This window comes from Paroedura picta, chromosome 11 (genome assembly GCF_049243985.1).
Source record: "Paroedura picta isolate Pp20150507F chromosome 11, Ppicta_v3.0, whole genome shotgun sequence".
Classification (NCBI taxonomy): Eukaryota; Metazoa; Chordata; class Lepidosauria; order Squamata; family Gekkonidae; genus Paroedura; species Paroedura picta.
In genome coordinates this window covers 42,757,072-42,772,161 of record NC_135379.1, presented here as the reverse complement: position 1 = coordinate 42,772,161, position 15,090 = coordinate 42,757,072, and the positions used below count along the sequence as shown (strand labels likewise).

The following is a 15,090-nucleotide window of genomic DNA, read 5'->3' as shown; positions in this document are numbered from 1 at the left end:
ATCACCCCATTGCACGTATGGGAAGTCAAATGTGTGTCTGGAATCTATATTACTGTTTTACTCTGTGCAGTACCTATCAAATGTCCACCACCATCAATGGCTGTGCAACACTGGTCACATGGTTGTGGCAGTTATGTGCAATGGCTCTTGGCCGAAACCTGCCAGCCTGTAGTTCCTCTATATGTGCTAGAGCCCTGGTGCTGGTATGCAAGTAGTCCAAGACACTCTGATCATTAGAAGAGGGAAATGTGTTTATTTCTTTGCAATGACTAATCTCCTTCTGGGCTACCTGGAAAACTGACATTTGGGGCAGGCCCAATCCAAAGCACTCTGATTACTGGGAAGTCCAATGGGAGATGTTGAAAACGAAAATGGTGACCGTGCCAGGATTCAGATTGGGGCCCTTTAAGGAGGCAGGTGGGAGTTAATCTCTCCCCCCCCAGGACTTTTAAAATCGATGACCCCTCTACCATGCATCCCACCATCATTAGCTCTGAAATGGGGGAAATGCCTGATACTTATTGTTTGCGGTCTTCTTCCACATCACAGCAAGAAGGCTGTCATTTTCAGTCACTGTGGCCCCACCCCCAAGCAGCTGCTATTTCCATTTAAACAGCGCTGTGAAGATCGGACCACAAATTTTGATTAGCTGGATCCAGACTCTCCCAGGCATTCATCTCTCCCAGTGAACCATTCTGGATGTGCTTCTTTCCCTGGATTGGATCCAGAAGTTCCATTTGGCTCACGGGGAAATGGCCCTCCAGTGCACGGGGGTTTCTCGCAGCAAAAGAGGCAATTTCCACTAGCATATTGTTCCATCTGATAGACCAGCTAAAAGCATTTCTGGATACTATTTTGATCCGTTTACAGAGATTTCACATTAGAAATGCCTTTTTTCCTCATTGAGAAGAGTCAAAGGTAGCCAAAGCAAGCCTTGGGAAATGCTGAGAACAGCCAGTTCTTAGGTTCCTTTAAAGTAGGGTGGGTAGATTTTTCCGTAACATTGACAAGAGAGATTTTGTGTTGTGGAAAAACGATGTTCTTTCATGGTCTCCTTGGAGTTAACATGAGAGGGCTTTTCAGGACATTCTTTCTACAGATTATCAGAGTTCCACCTGCCTGGTTAGCTTTCCTGTGAATCATCGGTTGTCAGCTTTTTAAAACATTTAATTTTGTGCGCTTCGATTTTTTTAGGTTGAAAATGAATATGGCAGCTACTACACTTGCGATTATGACTACCTCCGTTACCTGCAGAATCTCTTCCGGCACCATCTGGGGAATGAAGTGGTGCTCTTCACAACGGACGGCGCAATTAAGAACTTCTTGCGTTGCGGAACTCTTCAAGGCCTTTACGCGACTGTGGATTTTGGCCCTGGTGGGTGGCAGTCTTGGGCCAAAATCCTTGGCACACAGTGGGGCTTGCAGTCAACCACATATTCAGAGGACTGGGTAGTTTATGAAATGTTGAAAGATTAAACTCTGGATACTTGTCATAAATCTATTCGCCCATCCCGAGATCAGAAATTAACCTGCAGTTTAATTAGACCTAGCTACTTATTTTTAGAATCATCGAATCGTAGAGTTGGCAGGGGCCTCCAGGGTCACCTAGTCCAACCTCCTGCAGAATGCAGGAAATCCTCAACTCCTGTTTGTTACATTTTTATACCGCCCTTCTGAATGGTTCAGGGCTGTTTACATTGTGACATGATAGTAAGTAGCACAGTCATGGATAAGTAACGCAGCCATAGATAGAACATCATCATAAATGTAATGCACTACATCTAAAATTAGAGGTTAGAATCATTTCCTATAGGTCAGTGGTTCTCAACCTTCCTCATGCCGTCACCCGTTAATACAGTTCCTCATGTTGTGCTGACCCCCAACCATAAAATTATGCCAGTGTTCTTTCACAGAAATTGAACTAAAATTGACCAGTGGCGTGAAGATCCATTGTTTGTGATTGTATCAAAATTGGGTTTTTCCCCCTGGGTTTCTTAGTTCAGTTCTGCCTCTTGTCCCACCATGCCAATCTCACTCTTTTCTGCTGCTCCAGACAGACAAACGCTCTCTCAATTTACCCCACAAGGCTGTTGTGTGGATGGTGCCCCCCCCCCAGCCAAGCTGCTTGCCCTGCCGTGACTCCTGTGAAAGGGTCATTCGACCCCCAAAGGGGTCCCAACCCCCAGGTTGAGCTATAGGTGCTTGGTCAGACACAAATGCTTCTCCTTCATAATTAAAAAAGTGACCAAGCATATGTAATGTCAATGGGCTATTTCTGTAGATTGGGCACTTTTGCATGGACATTTAGTGCATTAAAAAGGAGACCCAGTTTTTATGTAGACAGCATGGAAATCCCCTGAAGAGGGGTACTGTTGTAGGACTCCAGTATGACTCTTTGCTCTGTTGCTTGCAGGCAGCAACACCACGGCGGCATTTTTAAACCAGAGACACAGTGAGCCCAAAGGACCCTTGGTAGGAACCTCCTTTCCTGTTTTGATGTGTTACTCTTGATATGATTATAGACTAGTGCTGGGGTGGCAGCAGTAAGGTGCTTAGGAAGCAGCGTGGTCTCCTAGTTCAGGCTTCGTGGTTTGTCTAGCTGAAGTCAGGGTGGACACGATAGAAATTGAAGCCTGTCTCTTGCAACTCATGGCTGTTTCGGAGGCCTCAGGAAAGTTACAAAGCAGCAGGGATGGTAAAAAGAGGGAACTGTGAAATCATGTGGTGGGGGCGGAATTGTGGGGTTTTGTAAGGCTTTCTTAACCATTTAATGTTAATTCATCAGGTTAAAAAACCCTCCTGAGAAGAATTTCCCTCCCCTCCAATTAAAAAACCATGTCCCTTTCAGTTCATAAGGTCAGAGTTCAACTCCCAACCTCAAGGGAAGATGACCTATAGATCAGGGGTAGACAAACTGTGGCTCTCCAGATCTCCCTGAACTACAGTTCCCATGAGCCCTGGCCACCACCTACTATAGACCATAGACCATAGACCATACAATGTGCCACAGAAATAGGCATGTCTGGTTCCATAGAGTGGCACCAGTGCCTTGAAGCCAAAGGTCATTTCCTAAGGAACTGCCTTCTCATGATGAAGAAATGTCAGCACAGTGTTCTGGATTTCTAAAATGTTGGCATCCATTTTGTCACTTAAGAGTGGTCACAAGCCTAAGAAAGGCTAAGGGAAAGCATAGACCATGCACTACCCATTCTACCTTTATATCCGTTCCTATATGTGTGCGTGTGTGTTTCTATAAACAAGGAATGACAAAGCTGACCTTCTATATTAAAGGAATAGCCTAGCTTGTCCTTCTGTTTGCTGAAATTCTTGTTAAGTTTTCATGGAATACGATGCCATAGATTGGAATGGTGATTGCTAAAAGAGAAGATTAAGGATTAGACAAATTCTCGTAGGACAGAATTTTTAGCCCTAATATTTGAAAAATGATCAATTGGGTCCTATGAGCTTTCCATTTGCAATTGTGGATCTTTTCCACCCTTGTCCCTTTCACTTGTGGTCTACTGTGACAGTCCTGAAATGCCACAGTTGAGGCTTGGGTGACCTTAATAAAGCACACCATGATATTGTGTGACCATATACCATATGTATGTGTGTGTATGTGAGGAGCTATAATAATTTTATCTGATCACTCTCATCCCAGTTACAAGAGGGAAGAATTCATAGATGTTTAGAAGTAGCAAATCGCTGATTTCCAGATGTTTGGGGAGAAAAAGCAGGGAATGGCTGTCAGCATGATGTCCATCCACTTTGAAGCAGAGTGACTGGATTGAGTGACTCTTCAGCATGGTCCAATGAGGCTTGCACTCAAATAAGATGTGTTCTGTAGTCTCTACTTGACCCCCGTTGCAGATGCAGAGCCGATCCTTGAGAGGGAGTCCATCAAATTTCCCACTCAAGTAAGCAGAGGGCAGGGCATTGTGATGAAGGAGGGTAAAGGATCTCCTGTGCTCAGGATTTACCACTTTTCTTAGAGATTGCATCAGGCTGTTCCTGTTTAAAAGATCATTCCTAAAAAGTGGGTCCTGAATATTGTTGAGATCATGTTGTCTCTCTACTTCTATCACTCTTTTCTTAACAAGGTCTATAGCCTTGTAACCCATAGACAAAAACAATTGATATGAGAGACCATAGTAGCACAACGTTTTAGTGAGTGCAATTTGCCAAGGTGCGACGAATGTGTCGATCACTATTAGACTTGCAAGACCTTGCTGCTGGGAAAGTAATTTTAGCCAGAATGCAAAGGTAGCTATCCGAAGCCTGGACTGAACGTTGACCATACCCGTCTCAATCCTAACGGCTACGTTTGAGATGCTGTTTGTAAGATGATTGTAAGCTGTCCAGTGAGGCCCCTTTTACACAAATACGGAGCAGAAGAGCTGTCATTGATATAGATGTGATTATTTTGGTTCTAATTTTTCTATTTCTCCTTCCAGGTCAATTCTGAGTTCTATACTGGCTGGTTGGACCACTGGGGTGGTAGGCATATGACTGTGCCTGCATCCATTGTAGCTAAGAGCCTTAGTGACATTCTGGCTCATGGTGCTAATGTTAATATGTAAGTTAACTCTGTCTAAGTAAGATCTCAAGAGTTTCTGCGGCAACCTGCATATCGAGTGCTGACTTGTATGTCTTTTCAGGTATATGTTCATAGGAGGGACCAATTTTGGCTATTGGAACGGTAAGCAGTACATGCATGTGTTTAAATACTTAATGTCTAATTAAGTTCTTTTATGAGAGGGTCTGATTGAAAGGAGGGAGGAAAGAAAAAAACCTGAAAGCCAATTGGAAGCCTCTTTTCCATGAGCTAGCAAGTTTTCATTGACACGGTGTGGCATTAAATGCTGAGTTGTGGAAGGAAAGTTTCCCACAGGATGATCAGCTACAGCGTGAACCTTCGCTTTGAGGAATGCAGCATGAGAGACAAGAAATAAGCATGTTCAGAAGAAGACATTGGCATCCTAATGTCCATAGTCCATTGCCAATGAGAACAATGGTTGGGGACGGGAATGCCTTTGAATAATGAGGCTAGCCAATAATCTTGGAGTATTATTTGGTCTGTCTCTAGGGAAACTATGAACACTGATCACAGTCCAGAAGCATAGGTATCACAGATCTCACACCCTTATGGAAATGGAGTGCAGCTGACGTTTCCTAATAGGAGAAGTTTAATTTTTAAAGTCATCTACTCTATATAGAGTCTTTTTTTCTGCTTATATTTCCCCCCTCCTTGTAGGAGCCAATATGCCTTATGCAGCACAACCTACTAGTTACGATTATGATGCTCCACTGAGTGAAGCAGGAGACCTCACAGAGAAGTACTTCGCTATCAGGGAAGTCATCGGCATGGTGAGCTTCTTCTAAAGGTGGTTTGTCCTGAACGTGTTCTGACTTCTAGCTTACTCCAGAAATTGAAACCAATGGCACCTTCTTGGTGTACATGAGCTCAGCGGCCACGTAATTTGCAAATCAGCTGAGCCAGATCTTGAGAAGTTGCAGCCCTGAACTAAGCAGCATGTTATACAGTATTTTCTTTTACTAGCCAAAAGTCCTTGGAGAAATCATGTCCCTGGTGGGCATTGTGTAGAGAGGAATGGGAAGGAAGCTTCGATATAGCTTTCAGGCCAGACTCTAATCTTCAGTTGGTTAGGCAAAGTTAAAGTAAGTCAAACTACTCCATGGCAGCTTTAGTGGCTGGCAAATCGAAGGACAACATTGAGAAGGCCCTGTATTTGATCGTAGGAACACTGTGGACCAAACTAGAGATGATCATGGGAGATCCATACATGGTTTTCCAGGGCCTATTTAAAACTGTAAATGGCATCTTGAAAGCTAGGCGTCTCATCTCAACCTCGTCCTCAGCATTGTTTGTGGAGGAAAACCTACGGTAATCTGTATCAACACCTGTGTATCTGCCACAGAAGGACAAGTGAAACAGTAAAAGTTATCCCTTCCCACACTCTATCCCAGATTCAAATGGGATCTCCTCCCAGTCGTTGTTTCCAGTTTGACGAAGCATGTCATGTTTAGGCTGCTCCATAGAGCGTCACTTATTTAGACAAATAAAACCAGCGGGCACCGGCATGTCAGTCTGTTGATGTGTGCAGGAGTTGTATGAATGCATGGCAGCCCTCATGGTGTGGTTCATTCATTTCCTACAGAAGACCTGCTCTAACTGTCCAGCATGCAGCTCAGTTGTGCTGAAAACAGGCACTAGTATGTAACACCCTTTAAGGTTCCAGAGAAATAATGCGATGTGTCCCAGGTCATTCGTCCTAAATTAACATGATGTCTTGATATGGCTGTCGCATGAAAATGTATAACTTGGTCCTTTGAGGCTCAGACTGTCCTTTTTGGTGGTATTGTTGCAGTACAAGGAATTGCCCAAGGGCCCTGTCCCTCCAACCACACCCAAGTTTGCCTATGGAGAAGTGGCCATGGAGAAGGTAAATGTTTGCTTTGATAAGGAGTCGTCCTTACAATAGGGGCCAATATCGGTTTGCTTTGTTAGCAGCTTGCAAATGATAAAGAACAGATTGTTCTAGTATTGTGATGAGAATCGACAGCTTTGTTACTAAAGCTGAATACATTCCTTAAGTTCCTCCCATGGTTGTTTTGGGTGATGAATCAAGGAAGTGCAATGCAAGAGTTCCATTAAGAGTCATAATCCCTCAAGCACTATGAGATCCTCAGATCAACATCTGCCCAGGGTCCCTGGCCCAAAGGAAGTGAAACTGGTCTTGACCAGGGCCAGGGCTTTTTTGGCCCTGCCCCCAGCCTGGTGATCGCTCCTGGGAAAGATCGTGACCCTGCAGGACCTAAATCAGGTCTGCAGGGCCTGTACGATGGAACTGTTCCACCAGGCTTATGATCCAGGCCTAAAATAACATCCATCAAGGAGGAGAAGGAGAGTTAGAAGATGGGCTCCTCAACAAAGGACTCCCCTGTCTGGGATTTTTAGTCAGGGGTATTTCTGTAATAATGCTTAATTTTTTAAATTCTGTCTATTGATTTTACTGCTGTTACCCACCCTGAGCGATTTGGGAGGGTGGGTTAGAAATAAGAACGTATATCATCATCATCATCATCACCATCATCATTATTTTGAAAGAAGCATCTCTTAACAATCTGGGAGGTATAGGATATGTTCTATATAATTGACAGCACTTGCGAATATAAAAATCAAATCTGCCGTTTCTTTCAGGTGTGCAAAATTTCTATCATTACATAGTGACCATATTAATATGGCATAGATGAGGTCAATATTTGGCCACTTGTATCCATCCATGACTGTTATGACCATGTTAAAACACCAGAGACCCAAAGGGCTAAATGTTTTTTTAATTTTTTCATTAACCAGAAAAATCCTTTTTAGATAATGGTATTTGGTAGGGCTTTTTTTGTGTACTATGACTGGAGAGGATTTCTGTGAACAGAAGAGGACCAGATTCCCCTCCCCTCCTTCCTTCTGCAGACTTTATCCCTTGTCCCCCAGGAGTAACATGGGTGGGGGGTGGGCATCTGGGGATGTAGTGAGAGGGCAGAGATGAGGAAGGTCTTCTCTGTTAAAGGAAACTTCTTATGTCAGCAAAAATCTTGAAGCCTACCCAAGTATGGTTTAAAATGGCTGTTTTGCTTTCTAAGCCTTTACATTTTTATTTTATTTTCTTAGATTTTTATACCACCCTTTCCATACATGGATCATTGTGGGAAACATAGAACATCACATATTAAATAATAATCACAACATAACATATCAGTAACAGTTCTAACATATATATATGTGTGTGTGTGTGTGTGTGTGTGTGTGTGTGTGTGTGTGTGTGTGTGTTTAACAGATTACTTTAATTGCAAATGATAGCTTGTTTCTACTTCATTGTAGGTGGGCACAGTGAGGGACCTTCTAAATGACTTGGCACAATCTGGACCAGTTAAAAGTACCTATCCTTTAACATTTGATCAACTGAAGCAGGTAAATTGATCCCCAATTGTGTGTACTCCACATTTTGTGTACTCCGTTAAATAACATGTGCTCAGCATGCATTTGAATACGTGATCAAAGATGTGAGTTTGGCTAATTCATGCTGTGCTTGGCCGTCTGAGCAAACCTGGTGTGCATTTTGTGAAGGTTGGTACCGTTTGAATTCCCTGGGCTCTTCACAGGCAGAGTTTGGACTCTGATGCAAAATTTAGCTTCCTGAGAACTGTGGCTTTCACAGGGCTTTCCTTAGCGTCCAGTCTGTGTTCCAGTTCTCACAACAACTGAAGACCACTTGTGAACCTAAAATAAACTGATGTAAGGAACAGGCAGCCAAAAAAATCGGGAGCAGACTTAATAGAGCAGTATCTGAGGAAGCTGAGGACCAGAACGGTGAGTTTTCTAGAGAGAGGACTGGGAATTCAGTGTTACAATTCTGGTGACCTATGTGATGTCTGATGAGTGAAAGGGATAAACAGACCTAAAGGCTTTTGTAATGAGTAGGCCTGCTATGGGCCCATTCAGGAAGGTGGAAGATGGGTGGCTTATACTGTGGGACAAAGTGTGTGCTTGGGAGAGGCAGAGAACATTGTGATAAACGTAAGGAAGAGACAGATGTGCAGAGATCCCACAAGGAAAGGTGATGTATGAGAGAGGTATTCAAGAGGAACCCTGAGGTCAATTGAACTTTAGAAAGGAGATCAGAATGTGTAATTCAGGAGAAGAAATGGAGGAGCTGATGAGGGAGCTTCTGGCCAACTTTGGGGAACAGTTAGGCAACAGGAGTTGCATAGAGCTGTAGAATGCACTCTGTGACTCCCTGACCGTCGTATAGTTACCAGCAATTCACTGGGAGCAAAGCAGTTGTATGGAGACGGATGGAGCAAGCAACATATGGGGAGGTGAGAACCTTTGATCACTAATAAAAGGCAGTTTGGTTTCTCCTTGTGTTTTTGTAAAGTACACTGAATTATAGGGGATTGTTTGGCTGTTTTGACAAAGAATTATCATTGGCTGTATTTGGTTGTATGACACAGTCTACTGATGTAACAGAACTGATTTTTGCTATATATTCCCTGTCATGTAAGAATATTTGTTGGTCTTAAAGGTGCTACTGGACTCTGATTTTATTTTGCTTTCTTAAAGCCAGCATGTTTTACTCTGTCATTACAAAGCGGATAGAGGATATATATAGTGGTGTTCTGATCTATACGCTGGGAATGTCTGGCGCTGTTTTACATCATTTTCAAACTGTGAACTTCAAAATAATTCTAACCTCTAACGGCTGCTTTCCATTTCCCTCTTCTAGTATTTTGGGTTTGTGCTGTACAGAACTAAGCTACCAAGAAACTGTACAAGGAACACCACACTCTTTTCGCTGTTTGATGCCGTTCACGATCGTGCTTATGTCTCTGTAAACGGGGTAAGCCTCTACAGTTTCTGCCTTTATTGCTCCTGTAATTCCAACTATAAGAATTCCTTCTGGTTTAGGAGTTAGCCTGTATATCTGCTTAGGGCTGGATCACATTTCGTAGTTCATCAATTATGATTTATAGCCGAATTTATGGACTGTTTCCACTTGAATCAGAGTCCAGTAGCACCTTTAAGACCAACAAAGATTTATTCAAGGCGTGAGCTTTCGGATGCAAGCGCTCTTCATTCGTCAGACTAAGACGAATGAAGAGTGTTTGCACTCGAAAGCTCACGGCTTGAATAAATCTTTGTTGGTCTTAAAGGTGCTGCTGGACTCTGATTTTATTGTGCTATTTCAGACCAACACGGCTACTCATTTGAATGTTTCCACTTGATCGCGTATTGCATTTGACCTAAGGTCTAATGATGCAAGAACTCTATCTAGCTTTAGAGGGGCAATAAGGATTTCATGCGCATAGGTAATTCCCCGCAGGGGTAGTCAAATTGCAGCCCTCCAGATGTCCATGGACTACAATTCCCATGAGCCCCTGCCAGCGTTCAAGTAAGATTAACTTGTTTGAGAGGTAGGTGAGGCTGAGAACGCTCTGACAGAATGGCCCTGTGAGAACAGCTCTAACAGGATTGGGACTAGCCCGAAGTCACCCAGCTGGCTGTATGTGGAGGAGCAGGGAATCAAACCCGGCTCTCCGTATTAGAGGACACCACTTTTAACCACTATACCAAGCTGGCTCTTACGAGAGTGCAGAGAAACTAACAAGAGCAATTCTGTGATACAAGAGCTTTTGCATTACACAATGGTCCATATTTTGGATTTCTTTTTTTTCTTTTTCTTTTTTCTTTTGGTACAGGTTTCTCAGGGAGTCCTTTCAAGAAGATACACCTCAAAGCTGAATCTAACAGGGAATGCTGGAGAATATTTGGATTTGCTGGTAGAAAATACAGGCCGAGTAAATTATGGAAGATACAACAATGACTTCAAGGTACGTGTTAGAATTATCTGGTCAGACATGTAGCCTCTCTAAGCTTGTGGATGGCAAAGCAACCTTGGGAATTCTGCTGAATCGATGTCTGTGACATCTGTCCACATAGACCCGATATAAGAGACAAGGAGGAGAAAAGGGAAGCCCGTTTGACCTCAACCAAGGCCGGAGCTTTCTCCATCCTGGCCCCCACCTGGTGGAAGGAGCTGCCAGAGAAGATCAGGGCCCTAACAGAACTCAAACAGTTCCACAGGGCCTGCAAAAGGGAGCTCTTCCACCAGGCATTAGGTTGAGGTCGACCTGAAGCACCACTTCCCATAGGCCCCCTTGAGCCCCCCTAGGGCACCCACTGCAGATCTGCCCAACCCACTAGGCTATCAGTAAGCATTGATTTAATGTTCTCCATATTATTCTATCATTCTGTTATTCTGCTTGCCACTATCACTGTATTATTATTATAAGCAGAGTTATCTGTATCATTTCTGCCGTTTTTCTCCCACCATCCATTTTGTGGAAATTTGGAGCACCATTGCCCTGCCTCTCAATTGTCCATCGGCTGGCTTGGGAATTGTCCACGGGTCTGCCTTGGATTAGAGTCTGCTCATGAGTCATCAGGGCCTGTTCACATAAGCGTATTTCTTTACATGTTCTCTCTCATGATTGGCATCATACTCCTCAGTATGGACTGTATCCGTGTATATACTCAGTTTGCCAATTGCAGTCATTATTTTTGTCACCTACTAAAAAGCCTCTTGGCTATTCTGGTTGAATTATTCTGGCTTTTGCAACTGGGGTTTCGTGAAATCTAGGAGATTCTTGAGGGCCCTGGAAGGGTTTCCTGAATGGGTGCGGGGTAATACATTTTTAAATATTTTTTAAATTTTTGTTTAACATTTATTGGGGGATGTGACCATATATGGTCATGTTGACCCCCCCCCCAGTGGCCAATGGTGGGTCAGGAGGTAGTGGGAAGGGGAGGGGCCTTGGGGCGTGTACACAGCTAGGCTTCCCAATGGTATTCTGCATGACTGCGTCACTTCTAGGGTTTCTTGAGGACTGAAAACATTTCAGGGGTTTCTCAACAGTAAAAAAGGTTTGCCAGAAAACATCAGCTGGCTAGTTCCAATTTGTTACATGTTGCCTAAGGAGACTAAAAACATTTGCTGCTTAGTCTTGGGAAGGCTTTGGGGATTATTAAGTTTAGCCAAACATGCACCGAAAAAGGCTTCTTAAATCAGCTACAGTTTTTTATTTTTAAGAACTTTTACAGTCTTGAGTGTTCACTGCTGCCACACAGGATGTGGAAACTTGGTAAACGTAGCCTACCGTAAAGTCTAAAGGCAAGATGAGAATCCTAGATTAAGTTAATCTTAGAAAAGGATCTCTGAAAGTGGAGTTTATAAAAAATACTTGTGGGATATGATCAGGTACTACTTTCAGTTTTGGGGCTTCCTCTAATAAGAAGGTTACTAAAGCACCTCTAAATGTTAGCCTGGAGGTTAGTTGTTATTGAAATAAGCAGACAAGGCAAGTTTTAAGTTTGTATTTTTGATCTCTTTGGTCTCCTTTTTTAAAATAAAAAAAAATGATAGCTTTGGGGACACTTTTATGAGACCATATCAGTTTTTTAAGTAAAACTTAAAACCCTACTCTTTTCTTCTCCCTGCTGAATTTGAAAAGCACTCTTTTTATCTCTATTTTTGAATGGCCTAAAGTAGCTGAACTCTCTTCTGCTTGTGTCATTTTTCTTTAAGGTGCTGATAGACCGAAGCACCTGGAGAATGCCTGTTGCTAAAATATTGAACCATAGGCGCAGTATTACTGTACCAGTTTCTTTTTTGAAAACCCGTTGGCAAGGTTGAGGTCAACTTGAGTTTCTAGACAAATTCATGTCAGTTATTTGGCTTTTACAAATTTCTCCTAAGTAGAGATGAGTATTACATGGGTTTTGGATTCCTGGTAATAAAATCCCCTTCTGAACTATAACGAAACATTAACAGCAAAGCAGATTAAAATAAGGGAAATTGCTGAAGGGGTTTCTTCAGGGGGGGTTTGCTTGAATTTTTATTAATGTCATGTATTTTGCATCCAGCATTGCTGACACTTCATATTTTTTAAGACCAGTGAGTAGAACTGAACGCCCCAATCAGTTCAGGGAGCTTTTTCCCCTTAGGAGCTGGCACTGAATCTTTTCATGGGCTTGAATTGAACCTTTATAGCCAAACTAGCAGCGGGCTCAACAGAAAAGGCTGGTTTAATCAGAAGAGTAGGCAGGTAGTTTGCTGAAGGTGAGGGAAGGATTTGAGATTTGTCCTCCTAAGAGCAGGCTCCCTCAACTAGGGTTTCATGGTGGGAAGGGAAGAGGCCCTAGGTGGGCATGACCACAGCTATGCTTCCCAACCATATTCTGCATGATTGCACCACTTCTGGGTTTTTCAAACCCCAAGGAATGTTTTTTGGGGTTTCTCAATGGTAAAAAATGTTGAGAAAGGCTCTCCTAGAGACACAAGCAAAACATGTGCCAGGATTGGTATCACATTTGCTTTTAATCTTGAATATAAACCTCTTCGGTTATGTAAGAACAAAGGAGCAGGTAGTCTAAATAAGGGATGAACCCACTTTGGAATTCCTTGAGATTTATATTCCAGATGATGAACTGCCTGTGGATTGTTGGTTAAAAAATCATCAGAAATTACTGGATGTGGGTGAGAACTGCGAGAAATATTTGGCCACAGCAAACCTGCTTTCACATGGCAAGGAGTTGTGGTTTTGCCTCTAAGCTGCAAACTCCCAAACTTTTCTTCTTTTACTCAAGGATCCCTTGTTCTTTTCTGCAAGGATGTCCAGAGCTTGTTTGTGCCCTTTGTTCAAAATGTGAGTGGGCCACAGACTTGTATCGTGACATTTTGCTTCCTCCCCTTTTGCTGCTGCCAGGGTCTAACTAACTAAACAAACATACATTTCCTGAAATGAACTAAAAAGGTATTTTCTGTTTCTGTTCTACAAATTGATGTTGAAAACAATGTGGGATTCAACATTAAAGCTTCCCTTTCAGAGTGCTTCATTATGGGGATGTCGCCATGTTGGATCGTGGGTATATTTTAGGAGCATGTGGACTCAAATCTGATTCCAATCAGGATCACCCAGGAGGAGAAGGGGCTTATGAGCCCCCCCACACACACACAAACACACTCACACGCAGACCCCAGTTGCTGTTTTCTTAACCTGAAACAGCTTTGGGGAGCTGCTGTTTTCCTTGTTGGGGGCTGCTTGTTATGGTATTGATATAGCTGTTGATCTAATAACTTGATATAAAGCTAAATTATTTCTCTGTGCACTGCTTTCACAATCGTAATGGGGGTCCCCACATTCCTAAGAAGCCAGGAACTTCCTAAGTATACTTGTTGATCAACCCAGGGATATACTTGGGGCAAATGTGCCATATGGTTTGGCCCTTAGTGAGCTCTGGAAAGTATGGCACAAGGAGAGAAGATATGATTTTTCTCAAATATTTTATCATGGGATTTGTGCCATGCTAGAACCAGCTTGGTGTAGTGGTTAGGAGCACGGACTTCTAATCTGGTGAGCCGGGTTTGATTCTACGCTCCCCCACATGCAGCCAGCTGGGTGACCTTGGGCTCACCACAGCACTGATAAAGCTGTTCTGACCGAGCAGTGATATCAGGGCTCTCTCAGCCTCACCTACCTCATGGGTGTCTGTTGTGGGGAGAGGAAAGGGAAGGAGATTGTAAGCCGCTTTGAGACTCCTTCAGGTAGAGGAAAGTGGCATATAAGAACCAACTCTTCTTCATCAGTAATATCAGGGCTCTCTCAGCCTCACCTCCCTTGCAGGGTGTCTGTTGTGGGGAGAGGAAAGGGAAGGCGATTGTAAGCTACTTTGAGACTCTTTCGGGTAGAGAAAAGTGGCATATAAGAACCAACTCTTCTTCTTCTTTACAGGAATTACAACCATAGATATTTATCACTCTAAAGTATAAAAGGAATTTGAACTGGTTCAAGTTTTTTTTTTAAAAAATGGCCAAACAAGCTAACAAACTACTCCTTAAGATTAGTCACTGAATTGAACTTTGAACTGAACCTTCTAATGGTTCTTAAAAATGGTTTCGTTTCACAGTAGGAGGTTAGAGTTCTCTGAGTGACTTACTGTCTGATTGATATGCATTATAAATCTATTTGCAGGGCCTGGTTTCAAATATAACCCTTGGTGGAGAGATACTCACTGACTGGGAGATGTATCCATTGGACATTGACAAAGCAGTCAACCATGGCCTCCGTAATGAAACCGATGGGAATGTATCTAGCTACGAAGAGCCTTCTTTTTATATTGGCAGCTTTTCCATTCCTAGCGGAATACCAGATTTACCCCAAGACACCTACGTCCAGTTTCCTGGGTGGACAAAGGTAATTTTTCATGACAAGTTCTCCCCGAATTATTTCTGAACTAACAATAAAATCTGTTGTTGGGGAAAATACAACGGGCTCTAGGAAAGGGGAGGGAACAGGCACAATGGACTGTAGTAAAGGTGGGGGGAAGGTTTGGCTCCTGCTGTGGGCTGTCTGAGCTCACAGCACCGGATGGGCAGGAGGGCAGGGAGATGGAACCACTCAACCCTGCAGTGGAGGAAGGGGAGGCACAGGTAGCATCGAAGGAGGAGAGAA

General features: G+C 43.2%; 1 protein-coding gene across 1 annotated transcript in view; it reads left to right on the top strand.

Moving 5' to 3' along the window:
- GLB1 (galactosidase beta 1) overlaps positions 1–15,090 on the top strand; it is a 43,499-nt gene that overhangs the window by 18,849 nt on the left and 9,560 nt on the right. Inside the window, exons 6-15 of the mRNA XM_077304591.1 lie at positions 1,195–1,375; positions 2,414–2,472; positions 4,455–4,576; positions 4,659–4,699; positions 5,255–5,367; positions 6,390–6,464; positions 7,901–7,990; positions 9,306–9,419; positions 10,279–10,410; positions 14,611–14,832. Coding sequence (XP_077160706.1) covers positions 1,195–1,375; positions 2,414–2,472; positions 4,455–4,576; positions 4,659–4,699; positions 5,255–5,367; positions 6,390–6,464; positions 7,901–7,990; positions 9,306–9,419; positions 10,279–10,410; positions 14,611–14,832 — 1,149 coding nt within the window. The remainder of the gene's footprint in view (positions 1–1,194; positions 1,376–2,413; positions 2,473–4,454; positions 4,577–4,658; positions 4,700–5,254; positions 5,368–6,389; positions 6,465–7,900; positions 7,991–9,305; positions 9,420–10,278; positions 10,411–14,610; positions 14,833–15,090) is intronic.